Source organism: Podarcis tiliguerta (assembly GCF_965153285.1).
Source record: "Podarcis tiliguerta genome assembly, chromosome: 3".
NCBI classification, from domain to species: domain Eukaryota; kingdom Metazoa; phylum Chordata; class Lepidosauria; order Squamata; family Lacertidae; genus Podarcis; species Podarcis tiliguerta.
The window spans coordinates 64,453,710-64,479,518 of record NC_139536.1 but is presented as its reverse complement, the minus strand read 5'-3'; the positions used below and the strand labels follow the sequence as shown (position 1 = coordinate 64,479,518).

General features: G+C 41.2%; 1 protein-coding gene and 1 long non-coding RNA gene across 7 annotated transcripts in view; one reads left to right on the top strand and one right to left on the bottom strand.

Moving 5' to 3' along the window:
- NKAIN2 (sodium/potassium transporting ATPase interacting 2) overlaps window positions 1–25,809 on the top strand; it is a gene marked incomplete at its 3' end in the record, with an annotated part of 430,177 nt that overhangs the window by 389,569 nt on the left and 14,799 nt on the right. For 3 of the 5 annotated variants that reach the window (XM_083435134.1, XM_083435130.1, XM_083435131.1), the window contains 2 exons: window positions 13,075–13,135; window positions 24,564–24,620. In XM_083435134.1, coding sequence (XP_083291260.1) covers window positions 13,075–13,135; window positions 24,564–24,620 — 118 coding nt within the window. The remainder of the gene's footprint in view (window positions 1–13,074; window positions 13,136–24,563; window positions 24,621–25,809) is intronic. The other 2 variants (XM_083435132.1, XM_083435133.1) reach the window with 1 other exon arrangement.
- Window positions 1–25,809, bottom strand: part of LOC310675032 — a 65,312-nt gene that overhangs the window by 28,350 nt on the left and 11,153 nt on the right. The window contains exons 2-3 of one of the 2 annotated variants that reach the window (XR_014509860.1): window positions 7,726–7,831; window positions 4,245–5,369 (exon numbers count right to left, since the gene is read on the bottom strand). The exons of the other annotated variant lie outside the window; for it this stretch is intronic. This is a non-coding gene — a long non-coding RNA (uncharacterized lncRNA). Of the gene's footprint in view, window positions 1–4,244; window positions 5,370–7,725; window positions 7,832–25,809 lie in introns of those variants that run through there. 2 annotated transcript variants of the gene reach the window in all.

Here is a 25,809-nt window from a genome sequence, read left to right as displayed (position 1 = left end):
GGCACCTTCCCAGACATCACATTATATTAACAAGGCTCATAAACTGTCAGAAATAACTTGTCCACTTAACTGGCTGGAATGATGCAGATTTTAAGGACATGGCCTTTCCGAGAATTGTCTGTCTTTATAATTTGTCATCTCCACAGCCAGTAATATAGTGTTGCTGGATTCCTCAGCTAAAAGTCTTTGCCACATTAATTTCTCAGGAGACTATGGCCTCTTTTGACCATTTACCCATAGAGTATCCTCTCACACCAGACTCTGAGGGTGATGCCCTCCAACAGAACAATTCCACATTATACTTCCTGACAAACAAATTACTGTCTTGTCAGGTATAGTAAGTACCAATGTGATTCTCCATTACATCTTTATAAGTGTCAGAGGCAGTAGATTTCTAAAATAGCTCTTTCTCAAAAGGGCTAACTACACATTGCATGGAAAACAGACCCCATTGGTTTTTTTAAATGAAAAGCAACTTGGCGAACAGAGAGTGACAGGGAGGGGAGCTTAATCCTTCTTTGCCCACTCTTCAGAATAATGCCCAGGATATCTTAGGAATATGCTTACCTAAAGACCTACCTGAGAATTGGTGTCTCCCATTTTTTCTTCAAGTTTAGAAGAATGCTGGAAATGCCATGCTGGTTTTGGTGGCAATTCTTGAAGGATAGCCTCTAAGTGTGCCTTGCCTTGTGGCTGACTTAATTTTGCTTCAGACTACAATGTTCTATGTTCTTTCCTCCTCCTTCCTGAACCTTTCATATACAGTGTGTCCACTGCCCTTGTCATACCACCATCACAAGCCAATCACAGTAGTACTCTTATTAGAATCACATCAGGATCTTAGACTAAAGCCATCCACCATGGAGGGAGTGTAATGGTAAGCCTGTCATGCAGCTCTAGGTTTCTAAAACTATTAACTGTCACCAGAACTTTGAAGTGCACTGCTTTTCATCATACTAAAAGGGAATCAGCAAAGGAATCAATCATTGCCAAAAAGTCTTCTTCATTTCATTTCATATGTTAGGATTCATAGTGCTTATTTGATCACATTTGTTCAGCTGACCATGAGTTCAACTACAACAATGTGGATAACCAAGAGGGCTTTTTGAGCGTTCTGTGGGGCAGCCTACCATTGATAGAGACTCTAGAAATGGTAGAGGAACAACCCAACCACCACCAGTCAGTGGCAATGACTGAAGCCCTGTGTATGTCACAGTGACCTTGCTTCAAAAATAGCCCCTTTTTTTGTTACTCTGAGAAAGCAGCAAATTAAGTCAAAGGGGGCTGTATGTCTGCATATTTGGTGCTCATCCCATCCCTGCTGTCCACGTGTTAACACATTTATCAAACCCAAATTAACATTATTCCCTCATTAACATCTTTCTCATAAAAATTCTTATTACAAAATAACAGGCCTAAAATGCACATGACACTATATTAAAGGCATGTAATGATTTTGGATGGATTTGTATGTATGGTTGGTATGGGTTAAACTGGTCTTTTGAATAACTGAAAATCATAGCTTAGCATATCATACTTCAAAAAACTTTCCTGAAGCAATTTCAGGACACATGAAGTCACAGTCACAACACCACTGAGTCATCTCAGCTTATGTCAATTCACTGATTCAAAAGTCAATTTATGTTGATTTCCAAAAAAAATGAAAATAATGACAAGAGTACAATGGATTTTTTAAAAAAATGTAGACCATTAAGGTGTTGCCGTTTTCAGTAATGCTTTTTCTGGGGGTTTTAAGCCATCTTTAAAAAATATACCACTGAAACTTGAATCAGGAGAAGAGCTTGTAGGTAACAATGTGCAAACAATTCTTTCTTTCCCTACTCTTGTGGCCACAATGCTAGGCTGTTGTGATTTTAAGATGAAAGAATGCTCAAATCTAGGCACCCATCATTCATATGCAAATCTCTCACCATATGCGTTTCCTTGCAAGTGAAGGAGTTTGTACTCAGCAGAGAGGAGCTTGTCAGAGCTTGTCTTTGTTTACCAGAAAGCTTTGGGGTGTTCTTTTTTTTTTGCTGCCATCAGAAATACATCTCTGCAAACAATCACCACTGTCCTCAGAATATGCAGATCCTCTATATCCACAGGCCCTCAAATAAGTACCTAGCATTTATAATCATCAATTTCATCTAATCCAGGTGTTTGCTGGGTGTTTTTTCCTCCTAACGCTAGGCATTTATTTGGAGGGCTGTGAGCAGTAGGTGGTTTTGTCAGATCTGCAGTAGCATAAAGAACCAATTTTTCTTATCCTAATCCTATAGCTGTCTGGAAAAGGTGACACACAGTGAGACATAATGATAAGAAAAGCTCAAGCTGCCCAAGGCGGTCAGATACCAAAGCCGGATGATTAAACTATTCTGTAACATTCCCAGAGTCCCAGAGTGGGGGAGGGAGATGTGAATGGTTACTTCTCCAAAACCACCAGAGAAGAACGGACAGAGACAGGCAATGTCCTCCTTGCCTTCATATTCTTCCATACATAGAAAGTGGAGCCGGGTGGGTGGGGGAGAACCACCACACTTCTCTGTAATGTGTTTGGAGAACCAAAGGGCACACAGCGCCTACCTGCTCCATTTAGCTAAGCTGGGAATGTGTCAGTATTAAGCACTGACAGCTCTTACACTCAGCCAGTGCTGGGTAGGGAGAGGAAGGGACAGATGAGAAAGGAAGAGAAGGAATGGCGGCAGTTTCAGCAACTTCCCCTCTCAAGCGGCATCTCAAGCACAGGCGCCAAAATAAGAGGGAAAGATGTTGCTGTCCACATGTAGGGCCAAATGTAGGGGCAGGATGTAAGCCCTTCTGGCTCTACCCCTGACTTCACACATTTCCAGCTGCCCTGGATACAGCAACACTTCTCAAGCCAGGCAGGTCAGTGGTTTCAGCACCATGGAAAGCTCCAGCAAAGCCTGGATGTGAATGGAGGCCATTTGAATCCCTTCACACAGTCTACCTCTCCCAAGCTCCACACACAGTCCCACCTGATAAGTGTGGATCATTAAATGACCAACTCTCTGGCCCTAACATGAGTGCTTCTCCTCTATTCTGTGACCTCCCACCTAACCTGCTCCCATGGTTGGGCAGGGAGTGGGTGGTATTTGACTCCTTATGTCTCATGGCATCCCCAAGGGCCCTGGCTCAGGTTCCACAGTATCCAGAATCTGTTCCAATTTCCCAGCCAGTAGTACAGCAGCCCCAGACCTGATCAGCTTATTCTGAGATTGAAGCTGATGCCACTCCCCAAATATCCATGTGTTGATATGGATATCTTCAAAGCTGCTGCTTTTGTGCAGGGTCCTGGTTGCATTGAATCATTCATGCAGACAGCTATACACACAAAGCCTTTCCATTTGCAGATATCTGCATCAACCCATGAGCATCAGGTGTAGGACCAAGACCTGTGGTTTAGACCTAAGCTTGGATGCTGGAGGCAACATCCAAATAGGATAACAGGGCCAGCTGTAGTATTGCCAGTGACTTCAGGGAAGAGAGCAAGTGCAGAGTCCTCTGTAGGTTTTAAATACAAACATAAATGAAAAAGTGTCAGCAGAGGATACCTCTAACATCCTGAAGACTGAGTACCATTACCTCATCTAACAGTGATCTGTGACATTAACTCTGTCCTCACATTTGAAAGTCACATTGAAAATGTTGAGGAGGAAGCAGGGCTATTGTCCCTGACCTCCATTCATTCAGCTGAATATGAGAATGTTGTTGTATGCATGCTTGGGATCTCTGACCTTGTGCACACCCTCTACTCTATTTCATAACTTCCACTTAACATTCAGGGGACAGAGTCACTAGACGCAATCCCCCTCACCCATCTATGTGCTAAGGGTGGGTTTGAAGCTCTAGGATAATGATAGAAAACAATCGTTATTGCATTGTGACTTCCAAATCCCCTTAACACTGATCTAATTCTACTCATATTAATAGAATAATATCTTGTCTCTTTTGTTCTAGTACTGAAAAAAATCAGTATAGTATGTTTTCTCCATGGTAACCCATCAGTCCCAAAAATGAAAATTTTGCATAATTCAGAATTCAGCATATTTCCATCATTATAAACTCTGCTTTTGAGTAAAGAATTGGATCTTACCCCTACATGACAAAGCTTGCTTTTTTTATTTGATAAAAATTATGTATGAATGAATGAAGCTGATTTAAAATTTGCTAAATCTTATTGAAACTCGTTTATCAGGTATTGTCATATACTACATGTCAGCTGTCAAATAATTACTCTGCACGTCAAATACAGTCAAGCACTGACTGCTACCTGGCAGATATTGTCAAAACTACTGCTTCATGATGGTGTCCAATACTGTTAAATGTTCATTGTTCCGTGTCAGAGTACCAACAGTAGCTGTGTATTAGATACTGTAACATGTTGGAATAAGAACATAAGAGGCCTGCTGGGTCAGGCCACAATGGCCCATCTAGTAAAGCTTCCTGTTCTCACAGTTGCAAACCAGGTGGACACGTGGGAAGTCCTATATTATGTTGCAAATACAGGTACAGAATAACGAATGTTCAGAGACTATTTGGAAACTGCCTGCCAACATTTTCAGAGGACTTATTTCAATTATGATTTCTCATAGAACAGGGAGTGTCCTGAGGAATAGCTCAGATGATAAGAGCATGGGACTCTTAATCTCTGGGTCATTGGTTTGAGCTGGTTGTAGTGTTGGGCACTACAGGCAGTTAGACTAGGTGAGCTATTCTTTGATTCTATATATTTAATGGTTTTAAGGATGGGTTGATTTATGTTTTATTGTGTCTTGCATTGTTGTAAGCTCACTTGTGGGCCCTTTGAGACAAGGTATAAACATTATTGAAAACCACACATTTTATAAAGATGGACGAGTAGTGCTCAGGTGACTGCTTGCAGAGATTGTTGTGCTCTTCCATGTCTTCCCAAGCATGTCATTATGTGAGTTTTCAAAAGAAGCAGCATCACTATGCTTTTGCTAGACTAACAAGCAGATGATGAGAAACAGAAAAACTACCACCATGCCCTGCCTTACTGTACAGTTCAATACAAAACCATAGAATAGTTTTGTGGTGCTTTTTAGTTTGGTGTTTTATTTTTGGTTGGGCTTCTTTTTTCCTTGAAGTGGAATCAAAGAATGGTTATTAAAGGAGATAAACATTATTCATCTTCACAGAAAGCAAAAGCCTGTTTCTGCTTCCAGATTCTCCAAGTCATTCATCTTCATTTTCACAGCTTCCTCTTCCTCGCCTCCTTCATCTAACCTCCGTGGTCTGTGCAGCTTCTCTTTTCTTCCTTGCCCCAATACTTTGGGCTTGACTGTCTGGCTTAATAAAGTTACTTCCTTTTGATGATCAATCTACTGTTTGAGTATTAAAAGGAAATAAGAGCATATATAAGAATTATGTGCTTTCATAGAGAGTCTCTCCCTAAATCCGACGGTGTTCTCAGTGTATGAAAACAATTTGTCTCCATAAAGAGGGTCACGGGAAGTAGTAAGACAGTATTTTGATAAATATTGATTTTGCTTTAGTATGATCACAGCACTTGATGACCTTGGGAACAGCAGAAGTATACTCAGACTAGAGTCAAGAAAACTTTTAGCTTCCAAAACACTGTAAGATTAGATGGTTTAAGAAACATTATTTCAGATTTTCATAATCCTCTATTAGTTTATCGTGTAATGTTTATATGGCAGAAATTTAAATGGGACAGAGTATCAATTTCTAGTTATTGCATTTGCTTTTTTCTTTGGGTGTTCCCTCCACACAATTGTAATCATATGGAGAGGAAGCAACTGTGACAACTGGCCCCACCTGTACTGTCACATCCCAATGTGTTTGAGGGGGGATGTCTGAAGAGGAACCTCTTGAATGTACATAGGCCCCCCACTATATGGTCTAAAACTCTATAATTATGTGGAATGAGTGTCTGAAGAGGGTTTTCGTGAAAATGGCCCATCCTCATCAAACCCTTGCCATTTGAATACTGAACACTGTCCATCTATATTGGGTGGGGGGAACATGTATACTCACAGTGGGTCAATGTGTTAATTGCAAAGTGGGCTCTAGTCCATGAAAGTTTATACCAGAAATCATCATACTTTTAGGCCCATGGACTTACATGGATTTTTTTAGTGACTGCTGTACCTGCGACCAGCACCCCTCTGATCACTTCTCTCCTGCCTCACCCAGATCAGAGACAAAAAGGGGGAAAGTACACACACAAAGTTTGTTTTCTAGAGGATCTGGATAGGAGTTGAATCCAGCAGAATTAGGATGAGCCTTGAAAAGCAGATAGGTTGTAAAGGGGAAGGGGATTCTGGTTCATAATCTGAGTTGTTTTAAGGGAATGGATGCCATAGGGCACTTCTTGAACTGTTTCTGGGAGACTTTTCACACATTTAAGGTGTGCATCCAGTATACAAGTATACAGTAAACCTATAAATGATCCACAAATGGGGCAACAATCATGTTTTTGCAAAGAGAAGTATCATACATCATATTATATCACACAAGTATCCCCATCAAGTAGCTAAGATTAGCTAAAACTCTTTGTAAAGTGTGTGTGCATGTATGTATGTATGTATGTATGCATGTATGTATTAGAAAATGAGAAATTGTTCATTGCCTCTGAATGGTTTGTGATACCTCTGGACCAGGCTGCAATCCTAACCCCAACTCATCTGGAAGAAAGCCCCACTGGATTCAAGAAGACTTGTATTTGAGTACACATGGTTAGGTTTTTATTTTACTTGATCTCCATAACATCTGAATTCTCTCAAAGCTGGGGAGCTATGGATTGACTCTAGGCAGTATGCCTTCTTCCAGCTCTTCTAATCATTGCATTCTCCACAAAAGGAGCAGAGGTTTCAGGAAAGTTCTCAAAGGGCCGAAGTGTTTCCATGGCAGCATTTCTATCTTTAGGGTAATTCTCTTAAGGCAGAGATAGGGTCCTTCTCTCCATCATCCCCCAAAGACTCATTATCTCCTTTCTAAGGTGACTTTTTTAAAAATCAGACTCAGAACCTAAAAGGTAACTCAAGGCTGGTAGCATAATACACATACACACAAAAGTTGAGGTCTGTTTTCCTGAAATACACTTCCTCATTGAAAACACTATAAATCTGGTTGTATCAGATTCACACACACACAGCTGACCTGTCATTGCTTCTCCTTTCTATGCATAAACACTATTGGGAAGCAACTGAATGCCTATCCCTATGTGTGAACTAATAACCAATTATTAGAGAAAACAGAGTTGCAGATGTGAACTTTAACCAAAACTTGATTTAAAAATCAAGTTTAAATACTGGGGACACCTGTACAGAAGTGGTTTGCTGGGTGGGGCAGAACCCCTATGCTAGCTCCCAGCAGGTGGTTCAGTGTTGCTTACCAGGAGGGAGGGACAATATAGCAAGGAGGTCAGTGTGGTGCAAATGCACCAGCAGAACCAACCCAGCACACCTGTCATGCATTTGAACCAGACTAACCTCCCTGCTACCTTGTGTCTCTCAATCAACAATGGTGATCCACCTGCCATGAAGCTAGTGGAGTGACTCCACCTCACTCAGTGAGCCACTTCTGGGTTTGTTTCATGATTCTGCGTATCCAAGCAGAAGCCAACGTCCATGTGAACATAAGGAGGATGTTCACTGGTAAAAAAATGTAAGAGTGAAATTTAATGAAAATTCTCTTAATCTTTCACTTGCTGCTTACCACTTGTTTGGAGCTTCTTCTTCCTTTGAACTCCAACTTCAATATGATTTTTGCTTAAACGGGTTCTTTGTAAGACAGGAGTTACTAAATATTTGGGCTTGGTTGCCTAAATAATGAGAAACTGTAGTCAGCATGACACATACACCACAACCCTAGACCCACTGCAACCACACACGCATGCATGCACACATGACAACCACACATACATGCACACACTCACTTTCCCCCTTCTGCTTGAAAACTGTGTGTTTGCTCCCCACCCCCAGGTTGATCTTCTTGGAGACTGCAGCTGGGGAGGCAAGAGTTAACCTGCACTCAGCAACTGCAAGGAAGATCACACACAGCCTATGCAACAACTACATCATTAGAGAACTTTCCAGAGAGGGGTGGGGTCACAGCCAGAAAGATAAAAGTCAAGCCTTATTCCCCAGTTGCAACCCTCAAAATTGTTATTAGGCTTCATTTTTAGTTTTAGTTTTGTAATAAAAAAAACCTCCCATCTTACATTAGCCCTAATATTTAGAGAAGAGAACGCATTCTAGTTGAAAAAGGTATGTCGTTAATCAGTAAGATTGCCTCCTGAAATTTATTTAATGAGTTTTTGCAATACTTAAGGGGATGCAACTGGAAACAATTAAAAGATCAGTGGTATGTACAATTTGTGCTACAGTACATTTGCTATGCGGTATGTGGGCGAAGGTTAGTTAAGAAGATATTAACTTTTGACATTTTAGCAACAGGCGTGTGGCAAACTCTGTTAATAAGAACATCCTCATCCCTGTAATTTTAGACCACTTTGGGGACTGTTGAGCTGTAAGTGTGATCCGTTGATTTGCAAAAATAAATCAAAGAGCCAGGACTTGCACATGTGTGGGTTAAACAGCCCTTCAACTTTTGGTCACGTTAAGTAAAGGCTATAATAGCTCAATGAGGCAAAGACGGCCTGCTGACAATCACACAAGGTTTCACTGTTCTTTGCTACAGTGCATGTTAGCTCCTGCAGTGAATTCTCATCCCTGCTAGTGTGAAAGCCTCCCAGCAGAGCCTCATGACAGATGTGAAATAAATGTGGGATTTAGCTCTGATGTAACATAGAATTGTAGGTAAGATGCAACCAGGACTATAAATGCTATTTTTTAAGGACAATGCCCACATATCAGCAGGTCTGTGTTTTTGGACTTGTGTAAATGAGATGGGCACTACCTGAAAGGGAAGATTATAGTATCTGAGAAACCTGCAGCTTTTCACCTGGAAGCTAACCCCCCCCCCAAAAAAAAAGGTTCATTTTTTCATGGGAAGTAGTGCCATTTTCTTTTTTTGAGGGAGTCATTTGGGTCTTTACAAAGAGTAGCACCTGTGGGAAGATTTGAATTGCGGCCAAGGGGATCAAAACTCTGGCCATATGACTTGGGAGAGGGTGAGTCTGCAGTAGGAAACAGAACAGGGGAAGTGTATGTGTTTTAAAAAAATATATACTTGCCTGCTATCCATGTTTGTTATTTACTTTCAATGTCAGGAATCCAAACAGATCACAGAGCCTTGTGCATTCCCTTTAAGCCACCCTGCCAATATCATCATGCTGCTATACAAATACGTGGTGCAACCACATTAGGAATACTGTGTACAGTTCTGGTTGCCTCGCCTCAAAAGTGATACTATAGAGTTGTAAAAAGTTTAGACAGAATGCTCAAGGGGGTTGATCAACTGCAGTGAAGCAGAGCACCTCCGTAGCAACTCCCACAAGGTGAAGCCACTTCTGCTATTGAAGCTCATCTACGGATCATTGTGAGATAAGCTGCAGGCAGGAAGCGTTTGGGATTCCCATCCATGTGCCCCTTTTGTTCTAAAAATTGTCCCTTGATGTATACATGATGGGACAGAGCTGGGCATGAACAAAGGGGTTTGCTGTCTTCACATCTAAACTGGCCCTCAGTTTTGACCTATTTTTAAAGCCACATTTCCATACCTGTTCCCACCATCTGGTGGGCATATTGATAGTGAACAATAATTACTTAATGGCAATGTTGTGTCTGTAATCAGATTGGCATGAAGAGATCTCTGAAAGTAGGTTTTATCTTAGCAAGACAGCCTACTGTAACACAAATGTACTATTGCATTTCATGCCTCAGAAGTGATTGAATCAATACTTGCATCATCCAAGAACTGGAATAAATTATTCATGCTAGCCATTTTGGATATTAACATACAAGGCAGGTGGAGACCTTGTGTAATCCTGATCCTTGTTTAGATGTGTATTATCTTAAAGTTGTGTACTCTGGCTATTAATGAAGCAACATACTGTACAGAGTTTGTGAAAATGTGACTCATCATTTTAGTTTTTTACTATATTTCATTCCCATTCTTTTCTTTACTGATATCTTTACCTGTCAGATGTGATCATACACCTTTTAACACACTTTTATTCACATAGTGTTTAGCATGGGAATTGTGGTAAATTTCAGGTCTGCTAAGTGCTCACTGTATTAGCTGAAGCCAGGTAATATAATAAATAAATGATTCCTAAAGCTGTACAGCAGAATTTCTCACATTTTTCAGCCTAGTGAGCTTGGGGATGTCTCCCACCACTTTTCACTGCACAACTGTGCTAATTTAGCACTCTTGCCAATGGCTATGTTAGAAAGATGTGAACATTTTCTGCGCAATGGCCAAAAGGTCAAAAAGTGCCATTGCTTTGCCGACCAGCCTCTATACACCCATCTAGGGCTGATCACCAGCTGAGAAATGGCAATGAAGAGGATGCTTCAGTGAGCAATTATAATTGGATCTATTTTGAGGCATGCTTGACAAGCTGTGCTGAGCCACAGCAGTGAGTCTCCTTATGCTGGTTGGGAAGTACTGTTCTACAGAACTCAGCTGGTGACTATGTTCAAAATGTGACTCTGCTATCATACACCATTAAAATGATCAGCCCTATCTAGTAGCTGCAATATCCATGCAGGGCTCCAAAAGAGCAGGGATGTCCCATCCTGATGTGAGGAACAGCTTGGTCTGCACATCCACCTTGCTCATATGAAGTCTTCCAAGCATCAAAGAGAATAGAAGCTCTGTTTGTAGAGCACGCCATTTTAACACTTAGGCCTTATTGAGCTTTGAATCGTTGTCAGCATTATAAAGTGTTGAAGAAAACATATCCTGTAGTACTAGTTTTAGTAGAAATAAATGCAGGTGCAGAGAACCAAGTGATAGGAAGTTCTTCTGATCTCAGTAATATCAAAGGAAAGATCAAAATGGCCAGTGATTTGTAAGGAACAATTTTCCCTGATGCAATATGTGAAGCAGAATCATATAATTCTACCAAATTTTGCTGGGTGAGAAAACAGCAGCTCTTAATTTCACCCCTTATTTTTTACCAGCACTTGGGAAATGTTTGCACATAGCCTTGGTTGTCCATTACACAAGGAACCTAGGAGTGAACCCTGTGGTAGTGCATCTCCCACTCTGTAAGAACAAGGGGAGGTTATGTGACACTGCAAACAGGGCCTGTGCACGTAGGCCTAGTATCATGACGTTGTAAACACTGGGGAGGAGATTGTGAGCCTGAAGGTTTTTCTCACACTCCACTGCATTGATAGCCTACAATAATAATACAGTCATACCTCGGGTTGAATGTGCTAAGGGATGAGTGCATTCGAGTTGCGCTCTGCGGCAACCCGGAAGTAATGGAGTGCGTTACTTCCAGGTTTCGCCGCTTGCGCATGCGCAGATGCTCAAAATGACATCATGCACACGCGCAGAAGCGCCGAAATGTGACCCGCGCATGCACAGACGTGTGGACACGGGTTACGTTTGCTTCTAGATGAGAACAGGGCTCCGGAACAGATCCCGTTCGCATCTAGAGGTACTACTGTAATAATAATAATAATAATAATAATAATAATAATAATAATAATAATTTATACCCCGCCCATCTGGCTGGGTCAGATCATGTGCAAGACAGCCAACATGGTGCTCTCCAGAAGCTTTGGACTCCAGCTCCCATCATCTCCAGCCAATAGTCAGGAATGATGGGGACTGGAGTCCCCAGCAACTGGAAGACACCAGGGTGACTACCGGTACCTCCCTTTGGCACGATTCCCAAAGGGAATGTGCTGAAGCAGCTATCACAGGCTTCTATTTGAAATTCCTTGCGATACTACTAATGATGAGCCACACAGCCCAATTTCTTCACCATTTGGAGAACTTCAAGATTTTAGATGTTGCTTTTTTATTCTTCAGTGAACATATATTCCTCCACTATAGAACCTAATGGATATTATGTATGTCACACCTCTGCTCAATAATCTGCAGTGATTGCTAATTTGTTTCTGGGCAGTTTCAAAGTTTTACTGTTAGTATATCCAGCTTAAGACAAGCTTACTTGCCCCATACATGCCTAGCCAACTGCTTCTACCTGTGGATCTTGCACTTGGTGAAGTGCCATATGATGTTTGTTCTGCATATGTTGGTCATTTAGTGTGGCAGCATCTTCTTTGTTTCAGCTAGTCTATTCATGCACAAAATTTTGTTATGTATACTTGTTTTTAATGTCTGCCGATTTTATGTTTACTGTTGATAATTGTTGTATGTGTATTTCTTAGAGGGTTCTTTTAATTAAGTGGTTTATAGTTCTTCCTTAAGCAAACATTTTTAAGTATTCAAAGCAATTCACATGCTTCATTTCAGTAACCCTATTATCAGCATTTTACAAATGGCAGAGGGGCTGACACTGCTGAGTTGGGTGGCTGGCCCAAGACTTTGCTCTTTCAGCAGTATTGTTTTTCCTTTGCCACTTTAATGTTTTCTTGTGGGGGCATTTTTTAAGATTCTTTGGCAGCTTGGCATTTCCTCCGCCCCTCTTCTTTTCTGGAATATGCAGCCATGCAGATATTTATAAAAAGATGGGGCAGATCTCAACACAACAAGGCCATTCACTCATTCATTATATGCACGTAGATATGATACTATTGTCTCCAGATTCAGGCTAGCAGGAGTGTCGTGGATAGTATAATAATGTTAGGGTGCATTTTTTTACAATGTGAAAAAGCCTTCACTGGGAAAGTGGGAGGTAGTATTGTATACTGATTTTCTATATGAATTTCATTTCTGAGTGAAAGGGGAAAAATGAGTGAATTCTGAAAAGAATTTTCCAGCATTGCAGTACACCAATGCAGCCATTATGGATATTTATCACTGCGGCAAACGCATAATTATGTTAAAGTATTGCAATTTTCATAGCAAAAATAAATAAATAAATGCAGGGAAGATTGTTTTTGTCTTATAAGTGCACACCATTGTTGAGAATTCCAGCCACTTTTACTGTATATCTAATTCTGTTCCCTTTTGTTTAAGCTGGCAGGATTCATCTACGCCTGTTATGTTGTGAAATGTATCACCGAAGAAGAGGACAGCTGTAAGTAATAAAGGTTTATTACATGCCAGTTGAAACTATTTTTTATATCATCCATCTCACTCATCCATCCCACTCCAATATCATTCTGAATACTTTGTCATACTGTAAAATGAGAAATGGGTTGGGGACAGGGGGTAGAATATTTTAACTTAGGCCATGACAATTCGGAGCAAATGGTGGAAATGGTAAAATGCAGCTACAGAAAATAATTACTTTCTGAAATGAAACACTACAAAACAAAACTTCCTCTAAAAATACTTCACAAAGATCATGTTTCTTGCTTCTCACCCATCTTAATTCTTGCCCTACTAATGTGTGAGTAAAGTTCTTGTAAGGTGACTATTCAGATTTGTTGTAGCAGTTTTGGCAAGAATAGAATGCAACAGTTTCATTTCAAACTTGTTAGTTCATGTTTCTTCCAGTCAAAAATAGTCAAGGAAAGGGGTTAAATGCTTGGAGTTTCTCCTGGTTTGTTGTGTCTGAAAAACCCCCTTGAGTGGAATGAAGTACATAAACATAATGCAGTAACTTTAGCTTATCTTCCTATAATCTTGCTTTTTACCTAATCACTTCTCTTGTTTTGGTTCAGTTTGCTATCAATATCAATCAATTAATCTTTATTTGCATTTTCACTGACCAGTTTCTCCTGTATATATGAGCATATATCAATAGACAAACTTTATAAATAAATGTAAATATCATAGCCAGACAAAAACATAGCCACCATAGAAATAAAAAATACACTTCCTATTAAGAACAGTTTACTCACTCCTTTCTGATAATATTTGTGTTAGTCTAGCAAACACATGCTGGAGAGGAACAAACTGCAACCCCTGGCTTATGTCTGAACCAGAGATTGTGATTCATTTAGCTCAAACACATGATGATCGGTAACTCCCAAACAAACCTTGGCTTATCTCTGTGGAGTGAAACAAAGCACATCCCCTCTTTCAGACACAACCCCAAGCCAGTGATTATGGTTTGTTTCTCTGCAGCACAAATGGGTTGGCTTGTGTATGGTACACCAGGAGTGGAGAACCTTTGGCCCTCCAGATGTTCCTGAACTACAACTCCTATCAGCCCTAGTAAGCATGCCCAATGATCATGGATGATGGGAGTTGTAGTTCAGCAACTTCATGAGCTGGTTTACTGTGATCTCCAAATGTGGCCAATATTTCTCACACAGGGGTCAAAAAGAGGAAGCTCCATGTTCTCTCCCCCTCCCCAATATTTATGCACACCTTTACCTGTGTTGTTTCCCAACCTCTGCCAGAAGCAGCCATTTATGTGGAGCACAATGTAATGATGTCATGATACAGAAAAGTATTCCTAAATGTTGTAGGAAAGCGCAGGGGTGAAACTGCCATGGAACTGCCATTTTCAGCAGCAGTCTGCTGAAGAGGTCATCTAGCTATATCCTGAATACATAAAAATTCAGTTTAGACTATTTCAGTAACCACATGCGTAGTTCAACACTCTGAAATTGCACTAATTTCAGCAGGAGAAATTTAAGAAACTAGCTGGATTTAACCACATGTGGTTTTCTCATTATCAAACCAAAATTCTTTCCCTGTTGTCATTAAAATAAAAAAAAATGTGAGATTAAAGGAAAATGCATGAAATTTGGGAACAGAATACATGCATATCTTATGGCCAGAGGGGTGATAGAAAAGCAACGCAGGAGGGTGTCTAGATGTGTTGGCATCATCTGCCAGAGCACCATGCTAATCCATGGGTCCTACTTGCTCTGGAGTCAGTGAGGTAATAAGAGGACTTTCAAGTTTGTTTGTGATAAATGAGAGTAGAGGAAGCCAGAGAATAAAGAAAATGGACAAGCCAAGTCTGGGTGCTTCTTTCTTTTTGATGGGAACCCTACTTTATGCTAGTAGTTTAAACACCAGCACTTCTTTACAAGGTTGTTTGGATTTGAAATTAAAATTTAAAAGGTTGCATTTTAGCTGGCTGAAGATGTTTTGTTGAAGTTCAATGCATTGTGCAAGTTGAACCTATGCAGTCAGAAGTAAGCATCACTGGATTCAGTTGAGCTTATTTTTTAAAAAAAACAATGCATAGGAGTGCAGACATCTCATCCCAATAAATTAGATATTGTGTTATGTACTGTAGCTGCTTTCTCTGTGTATGATAAGGGAATAACACACCCAACTTCATTTTTAGACTTTCCTTGGAATATGGCTATGAGGAGAAGCTTTCATGATGTATTCCTGAACTTCAAAATTTATCACTACACCACTGCTTAAGGCTGCTCTTTTCCTCTCTCACATTTTACATGCAGCCTAGGGTTTGCTATGAGGAAATTCACTCTCAACAGTAGTTCACGGTCTGACATAAAACATCATGTTTTAATGATCAGAGAATGTGCCAGTGTGTGCAGTCTGAATTGATTTGCCTGTCTGTTCAGTTGTTTACGTCCTGACCTGTCTTAAAGGTGTAGGGCAAGTAATCAACATGCTTTCAATTATTGCTATTCATAATTGATATTCATAACTGATCAGGGGTATGACTTGTCTGGGCACCATCCTGCATGTCTGCCATGAGAATGATGTCTGCCAGTTTCAATCTCTTGGTTACCTTCATTTTCCTATAAAAATTAGATGATGTGGAGCTCCTGGTGTCCAGAACATACCCAAATAGTACATTAAATACAGTGGTCTGTGCTTGTTCAAAAAGTTTATATTCCATGGCTAATTTGTGGCCCTCCAGATATTGTTGGGCTATAGCTTCCATCATCACTGACCACCTTGTCTGGGTCTGGTGAGAATTAGAATCCAACAACAGGATTACAGGTTAGCCACACCTGCTATAGAACTTCTAAGGGAACTTTTTATTTATTTTACATAGCAGGTTAGGGAAATTCCTATTCTCACCAGGTAATCACAAATTCTGCAACATCAATATACGGGTCTAGCACTTAAATTATCATTTTAAGGGCTACTCTTTCCAAACAATCCCCTGAATCTCACTAGGAAGTGTTTGTGGAAGCCTGAGATACTTGAGTAGAACAAAGGCTACATGAGCCAAAACTAAAAAACGCAACAGCAACTGTAAGTTTTAAGGCAGCAGTGGGAAATTTGATCCAGCTAGTGGGCTGGATCCATAACTGCCCCACCCTCCATGGCCCACTTTGACAGGGTCATGGAAAAGGCTGCCAAATTCAAAAAGTACTGGATCAACTGGAAATACTCAGGAGTGGACTGAGAGCGAACCTCCACTTACTCCTTTTTGCATGGTCCTGTGGGCTGACCCATCCCAGTCCTATGCCTGATGTCACGAGATGGACAGGAAGGCAAGTTTTAGGCCAAAACATGCCATGGCTCAAATGTGGAGGCCTGGTAGCCACAGGACACAGGTTCCCCGGTACTATTTTAAGGGTTAGGGTTAGGATTCAACTGAGTAGATGCACAGAAGGGAGGGTCATGGAAAGTGGATGGGAAATAGCAAAGGTGAGCCAAGGTATCAAAATAGGATATAAATCTCTATGAGAAATTCTGTGGAAGTAATAATGGGGTAGAGATAAGAGACCCATTAAGGGAATAGGAAACCCAAGGTCTGTGTTGCCCCAGTCCCTTTCTCTCTGCATCACTCTCTGCAGATATTGATATCGTAAAGCATTTGTCTTCCTAAAGTCATTGGCATTATTAGCTGCAGCAATTTAAAACCACTAAAATGTCAACACCTATCTTTCCTGGGTGGGATATAATCTTTCCCAAGCATCTTGTTTGTGTGTGTGTGTTTTTGGAAATCTTATTAGAGCTACATTTTCTTAAAATTGCACAGTAATTCTATTACTTTGAAATATTCATTTAATCAGTTTAAACTCTCTAGCAATTTGACTCCTCTAGTACAAGCTTTATGTCAGGAATTTCCAACAATTCAATATGTTTTTTAGAAAACATCATTAAATATTTAGTTACTTAGTGAAAAGCTCTCGAGGGTCATCAATAAAACAGCAGCCTTGTGGGATTTGTAGGTTACATGAAATTAAAAGAAGAGACTTACTATTTCACTGAATTCTTTCCCTCCGGGCTCTACTCTGCCTGAGGATGAAGGGCTGATGCAAACCGGGCATTCAGAAGACACTGCCATGACTGTCTAGAGAAGCACAGTGTGATTGGCCATGCAAATGCCATCTTAGCTCCTAAGAGCAATGTCTTCTTTCAATGTTCACGACTCCATCTTTGGATGTACACACTGGCTTCCCCCAAGCAGCAATATTTGGCTTAAAGCGGGGGTCAGGAAGGCAGAATCCAATGCAGAGTTTTTGTTGCATTTCAGTATTTTGCATTACTGCTTGTTACTCTGCATCACCTCCCTTGCTTTCTTCTCCTTGTTTTATTTGAAGCAAACACCAAAAAATAGCTGAACTATTAATGCCACAATTACTATTAGAAAACATGATCTGCGCTTTGTGTGACTTCTATCCTCCTTTTCTACTATGAAATCAGATCTTGAGGAATACTTCACCTTGTGACTGTTGTGGTGAAGTACCTTAATAAAAGTAGTCAATAATCAAATATTAATTTAGTAATAAATTAATATCTTTATAAAGAAGTCTATCTACTGAGTTCACTTGGGCTTATTCCCAGGTAAGTATTTGTGTCTCGAGGCCCCAAGACCCACCCCCAAAATAAATACACACTAACACTTATATTAGTTTAAGTTTTTGGGCAAATTTTGGCCACAACTTTTTTGAAATACAATCACGTGAGCGGTATTGGCTTAGGCATTGACTCCCCCACTATAACTGACTCCACCTCTCAGGGTGATCGTCCAATGGAGTAAACCAAATGAGGGAGCATGGTCGATGAGGACCAACCTAAGCTCACCCCGGGGTTCCTGTGGTCCTGGCATGGCCTTAGCCCCTCAAGCGGACTTCGGACGAGATCCAGGACCCCCAGATTCCTTTAACGGAATACCCAGTTCCTGGAGGGGCAGGTGATGGCCGCACCTCCCCTCCCCACAGTCCAACTGAGCCAATGCCTAACTGCCACCTTACAAGTTGTGACGATTTGCTAAGGGGTAGGCAAAAACCAAATGGCTAAAGCCAATCTGCCAAACGGAAAAATTCCTACCCAGCCCCTGTTCCAAAACAGGTGACCCAACCGAAGCAAGGTCAAGCGACTCTACCTAAACTAAGGACGGTGGGCAGGTGGTCAACAGTGCGAAGCAAGTACCCCTCCTTGAGTCACACTGCTGTTTTTAAAGCCCCTGGGATCATGCCGCCCACTGGCTATTGGCTAAAATCGCCTGGCGTGATCCCAGAGGAATGGCCAGGACTCCTTTCTCCTTCCCTCCATTTTAACCCTGTCAGGTGAGCTCTTGGGTCCCGCACACAATCAGGACCCTCTGTTATGAGGATCCCATTTGTAGGAGTATACCTTAATGCCTCAATTCTATATTCTTGGAAATAAATCTTATTAGAACCAGGCAGAGTTCCTTCTCGGTAGTGGCACCCACCCTGTGAAAAACCCTCCCATCAGATGTCAAGGAAATAAACAACTATCTGACTTTTAGAAGACATTTGAAGGCAGCCCTGTATAGGGAAGTTTTTAATGTTTGATGTTTTATCATCTTTTTACTATTCTGCTGTGAACCGCCCAGAGTGGCTAGAGAAACCCAGCCAGATGGGTGTGGTATAAATAATAAAAGTAGTAGTAGTAGTAGTATTTCAGAGTAATGTGATTCGGAGCTGGTTGAACACTGCCAGCCTAAATTCACTTACTGGAGAGGAAGTCCCGTGAAAATCAGTGGGACTTGCTTCAGATGTAGTAAATCAGACAGAAAGGTATATAACATTAAATCTTCTGATTTGTTTAGTTCATACTTGCTGATCCATGCCTTGTTGATTTCTTGCTGAACATGTTCCAGGACAATAAATACCAATATCTGTTAATGTGGATGCTCAGTATTTCTTGGGAATCCATACTAGATTGGGTTAAAGTGTTGTTAGAATGTGGATTTCTTCCAGCCATTTAAGCCACACCTTATAGTGAAGCATGCATTTTAATCCATGTCAGTGACTTTTAATGCAGACCTAGGAATGTCGTTTATTCCGCATTAATGCATGTTGCACATCTGACATCAGAATTTAACAAGTATCTTTTTTAACTTACTGAAGATTGCAATATTATGCTACTCATGTTCTAGTGCATTCTAATGTTGCACTAAAGATGCAAAGATGTTATATTTTCTGTCTTTAAATTTCAGTAACTGATAGCTATACATCACACCCCCTTCAGACAACTGATCCAGGGACAGTGATTGCATTTGGCAGCAGGCTCTGTTCTGAATTTATGCATGTTCAGTGGAACAGGAACACTCACCTATTCAAAATGCTGAGTTTGCTATTTAAAGCCCTTCATGAGGCACGACTGTGGCTCCAGGGGAAAGGGTCTTCTCAGTAGTGGCACCCCAGCTGTGGAATGATGGCATTGCGGCACCTAAGACCTTTGTATTTTTTCCAGACTTTTAAAGAGCTTCCAGGTGGCAGTTTAGGATTGAGCTATCACAAACTAGTCATTGACAACAGGCTTTATTATTACAGGATTTTTCCTGGAAAGGGTTCATCTTGATTAAACAGGGGGAAATACAGGATGACATTTTAATGACAATGACACCATGTAGATGAAATAAATTGCATGTGTGAGGAGCACCTTTCTGAAAAGCACCCTTAATTTCTATCCTTTGTTTTTATGCTGTTCCGGGGTTTTTTTTGGGGGGGGGGTTGTTTTTTGTTTTTTTTGCAGACTGGTTTTATACTGCTGTTTTATGTTGTGGTATTTTTACATTCTTGTTTTAATTTGTTTGATTGTGATTTAAACTTTTTGTATGCTGCCCTGAAAGCTGGTTGAAGGGGAGTACATGAAAATAATAATAATACGCCCACACAAATTATATGAGAGATTGGGTATATAGCAGGGTCCCCAGTGATAGGAGACAAGCTCATGCGCAGTTGATTTGTCTGTACACTGCCTGTGTGTTCTCACATTCTTCTGAACCCAAGTAAAGTAAGAGATGGAGCTTGCTGCTTTGAGCCTGCTCCTTTCTCCCAGACTCTGGATCAGTTGTCTCTATAGGGCTGCTTGTGTTTATACAATGGTGTATATACATTTACTTAGGCTTTTCCCTTCACACTTCTTCCGAGTCTTTGATCTACTCCATAGTTGGTATTCCAGACTTTTATACAATGTCAGTGCTAAATGCCCCACACAGTCAGTCAGTCAGTAGGACATAGCTGAAAAATAAACAGTTGAACACTGGACTCTTTCTTTAAAAGCTGTAAAACTAGGATGCAAAAGAGAGATACAGAAATAGACAGCAAACATTGCATTGTCAGGGGAGTAGTTTGTTATATGGATCCATGTTCCTGTTTTGTATGCATTTCCTCCCTCCCTTCTCCTCAGGGATCCTTTTATGTGGCCAGAATAATTCAAGATCATGCAGAATTTGCAGCCTAACAAACTAGAATGCTCTGAGATTACTATCGCTTACATTGTTTTGGTCCTATAAATGGTTCCTTGAGGCACAGAAAATCCAAACCAAATGTATGCATGTATTTGAAGCTCTAACACAATTTCAAAAGCTTGAATATTTTCCCCAGCTGTTCAGCAAGCCTTTAATAAGAAATCATAATGTTGGGGGAAAATGAGAAAGGTTATCGGAGCAATCCTATACTCACATAACCTCAGGTCTGGAGATATACTGCTGTTACAGCCAACATATCTCATGTTTACTAAGTCCATGTGGGGAGGGGAGGGTAAGAAACCCACAACTGGAAAATTCAAAACAGCATAAAAATGACAGATATAACCCCAGTGTCCAAAAGAACACTGCCAAAGCCCTCCAGTTGGAAATGGTGTCATCTATAGCACCCACATGCTACCCACACGTGGCAGGAGCCAGCAAACTGTTGGCAATGGGAGAAAACACACTGCAGTTCATTGCATCACTATACAGCATACAAGATGATGCTGAAGCAACCATCAGCCCCAGTGGCTTAGCCAGCAATGACCCTGCTACTGCTAGACAATCTCCCATCTCTATAGACAAGGTTCAAATCAACTTATGTTCCTCTCATTTACTTTTTTTTATGAGCACAACACACACGGCCTTCAGTGGCTCACTCTATAGGTCCCAGGGTTGGGAAGCAGGAGAGTTCAAGCCCCAGCAAGGGAGAAGGGAAAATATGGCTCAAGTCTTCTCTTGCATGCATGGCTTTAAAAAAATGTCATGGTGCCTCAAACTTACACTGCAGGCTCCACAGAACAGCTCCCTAACAACTCAGCCACAGCAGCAGGCATCAGACACCTCCTAGAGTATCCTATCTTTCTGCTGCCGTCAGCCTCAACCCCAGGAGTGCAGAAGCTGCAAGATGAGCCCTGGTTGGATAGAATAGGCCATGGTTTCAATGCAGGGAATACATGGTTCAAAGCCAAGGTATAACACCAAACCCCAGACACACCTGAGCCCATTGGAACACCACACGGACCAATGCCCACCCCTTTTGGTCCATTCCTGGTAGCCCATGTGACCAATGGAAACCTGCCCTGATATCTTGCCTAATAGGCTGACACAACTAGGTAGGATCCCAGCAGGTAACATAACCCATCTCCATTTTCTCCCACATCCTCAACTCACAGCACCCTCACAGCAGCCTTCATTCCACTTGTGCTCCCTGATATGCCTGCTCCCTCGCTGTCCATGTGTCTGACTGAGCAAAGACGGAAGAGAGTCATTGCCCCTAGCCCATCAAGCCTTACAGTCCCATGCCAGTCTGGCATAGGGGTGCCTAGTAACAGAAGGCAGGAGAGAGAGTAGCAACTTCATTGTGCTCAGATGGAGGATCCAGAAAGCAGAAAGGATATATGTGGAGTTAGCACTCCCACAGGTCCCCTATGTCTTGGACAGTGCCTCAACATACAGCAAGGGTAGCAGGTTTCATGTCCCCTATGGCATCTACAAGAATACAGGAACCTGACTAAAACAAGTAGGTTAACAACCCCATGGAGAAACATTCAGGAGCATCCCAGTCACCGCTGCTAGTTATGGGGTAGGTCTCATCTGCATGGAATGGGGGTGGGAGTAAGGGCGCTTCCAGATAAGCTATTTATCAAGCATTCATTCTGATTTGCTTGCAGGTAGATTAGGTGGCTTTTGGTGTTCACAAATGCTCATAAATCTTTGAAGGGTGGATTAGATGACACTGCGTGAAAGCAAGTGTTATGACACACTGTCCAGTATATCACTTTCCTTATTGCAAAAAGCCATCATTTGGGTAAGCGGGTTCATTGCACAAGACCTCCCAATCAGCTCAAGTTGTGCAGCCTGAATTTGCTGGCATGTGTATGCATGCCACCTGAAAATGGTGACTGCCTGGAAGTGCCAGGAGAGCAAGGAGAAGCAGGAAGCTGTTGGACCCTATGGTCCCTGAACCCGAGTTCACAGTAGATGCTTGTGAGGGAAGCAGAGATCTAGTGGATCCAGGGCTACCTCTACCTCATCCCCCTGCCTCACCTCAGAGTGCTCTGTTTCAGGAGTGCTGAATGCCAACTGCTGTCAGTGGTAGATATTTGCCTATGGAGCTTTCCATGGGCACAACAGAGGCTTCCTTAGCAAGCGTGGGTGTTACACCTGCAGACCTTTCTGCCAGCAGAGGCACCCACCTAGCCTGTGACTTAAGATTGCTCTGTCCATCCTAATGTTTGCAGAGCCACAAGTAGACCAGCCTGGTCACAGACATAAGCACACACCTTGATTTGTTGACAAGGTGTAACTGTGAGAAACCTAAACTTAAAGCTCAGCTGAGGTGCAGCTGGTTTAAATAATAGCAAGCAATTAGGCTGAAGACAAAATCAGCGGTGGCATTTTATAATTACAATTAATTTAAAGGTTAATTTCCTTTGGTGCTAAAATCTTATTTAAAACATTTACCAGGAAAGGAAATTAGGATGTTACTATTAAGATGCATGGAGTGCTTCTGGGAATCCATGCCTATTATCAGTAGAAAATTAGGTTAGGCTCAAAGTGGGAATTTCAATTCATTTTAGTGTATAATAGGTGGCGATCAGGGCCTTGAGTTGGTGGGTTTTGGTTAGGGAGACTGTAAGATTTGCATTTCTTTTGTTTGAGGGATTAATTGCAAATGTTTTTAACAAAGGGGCTGGTTTAATACGTGAACAAGCACAACATGAAAAGAAAATTGGTTATGGATTGCTGCCTTCCTAACTAATGAAGTTGATGTTAAGGAAATCCCTGAGAGACATAGATGTGCTATGAAAAAATATTAATAAATAGATTCACACACTGAAAGTGGTGCTGTCACTACCTTCCTATATGTTAATTTTCCTTTTCCCTTATTACCTGGTCCATCCCTCCCCGAACATCCATCACCATCTCCTAAGGGAGCTGCCAAGCCTGTGTTTCAAATATGTCTAAATAATAGTAGTGCTTTGATGGAAGAAACGTTTGCATTGGTTTCTCATCATCATAACAGAATACTGTTTAATAAAATCAATTCCTGATCACTATAAGCGAAGAGGGATTGTGATCACCATGAATTTTATTATGTTTTATGTTTTTCTTCTTCATCTGTCATATAGTCTTATTACATGAAATAATTTTTAAAATGACTATCTTTTAATGGCAGGGGAATCTTCAGTAGAAATAAACTGCAGCCTTGAATGGTTGGCAAATGTCACGAGCAGTTATATAAAAAAAACACCTTTTAGAAAGAAATAAATGTTACAAGCTAACTCTTTAAAATTAAAAATTGTAGATTAAGCTAATAACATAATAATTGTTTTAGGATTGTAGTAACTGGGAGATTTCTTTAACCTGATTAATTTGCCTCAGTCATTTCTGCTGTTATTCCTCATACTGTTCCTAGCTGGTACTGTCATAACAATAACCAAATGCAAACCGGGATTTAAAGGCTGGGAGTGTATTGGGGATTCCAAACCAGGGTTTCAAAGAAACCTTAGCCATGGCCAGCAAAGGTCAGATATAATGCCAAACCAGGGTTTAGGCAGGCAAAAAGAATTCATACGGCCTAAAAGAAGAGAGCTGGGGGGGTGCAGTACCATAACCTGCTCCTGACTGCTAAACCGTGGCTAACCTTTGGGTAGCATTACATTGCAGCTGCCCTAGGCAGCAAATCTAGGATTCCAGTCTTCTGGGTGATATAAGCCCACATCCCCATGGCCACAAAAAGTTATGCATCTCCCACTACATAATGCTTTATTTCTCATACCCTTCATCCACCCCCCAAAAATAACTTTTGAAAACTTAATGGGCTAATGCAGCTAAAGCAGCATCCAGGTCTTTAATAAATATTTCTTTAAAAATGCACTGCCTAGCAAAATTCTATTTCTCTCAAACTCTCATCTGAGTTTTGGCCTGCTAAAATTTACAGCTGAATACCCGATGATGGGAGGAAGAATGGCCTACTGGCTCCCTGGAGCAAACCAGAGTATGTATTCCTTTAAAAATTTGAATGTTTTCTTAGAGTCTCCTTTGTTCAGGAAGTTTGGTTGGGGGGGGGACCCTTGCAGGGCCTTTTCTCTAGTGCTTCTTACCCTGTGGAATCAACTCACCTCTGATATTTGCCTTAGTTTGACCCTTCTAGTACTTCACAGGCACTAGGAGACATGCTTGTTCGGCGTGTTTTTGAAGGGATTTTATGTCTTCTGTTTGCGGGGAATTTTTAAATGTTTGACCTGTATGTGTATTTTTATTGTCTTTGATGTTGTTCTGTTGACTTTATATAAGCTGATTCTTTGGTAGACAGAACAGGATAAAATGCTTGCATAGACTACATGTTTGCATGTATATATTGTTGTCTGCCACCCCAATCTCCAAGTGGTGTGCAATTCCCGGGGTTCCAGGTGCTTACACCAGGGTTGAGTGTCCTTGTAATGAGGGGCAGTGAAGACTGTGATGTCTTTATAATACATGGCTTATTTACACATATATATAACCTGAGGCTACAATGGAGGGTCTCACAGCATTAGCACCGCAGAAGGTCTTGCTTCTCCCGTCATCATCAGAGCAGAAATCCAGCATTACTCTCCCTTCTCAGGCTTCTGCCTGCAGCCTGCTTCTTACCAACACTGGCTATTGTCCTTCTCACTACCAGCCAGGTGACGGAAGGAGCCCTCCATTTGCCCTCCAGCACAAAGATTCGTGCTTGGGGTCATTACCAAAATATTGCACAGAGGTATTACGTAACTGGTCTATGCCTCAAAGTGACCAGCTTCTCTTTTACACTCACACACACACACTCTCTCTATGCTCTCCTTTGAAATGTGCACTTATCTGAATTGTGTAATGCAGTTCTCCAATCAATTGCAAACCTCTATTCCAGTATTTCTACAGCGATTTGATTTGTGCTATAAAACATTGATCGATTGCTTAATTTTATTGCAGGAATTGTAATTATGAAAATAAGTATCCCTTTGACCATAATATCTCCAACTTTTTCATACATTTGATTTTAATTTTGCTTTTATTTGATGGGCTGCTTTATTTTTGTTTGCTTTCTTTCATGAGACTCTGGGGCTTCTTGAAAGTGTATCTAGGGTTCCTCAGTGAAATCAGTAATAGTGTAGACAAGCCTCCCTGAAGGACAGCTGGCTCTGTTCAGACTTTATCTTGCCCTG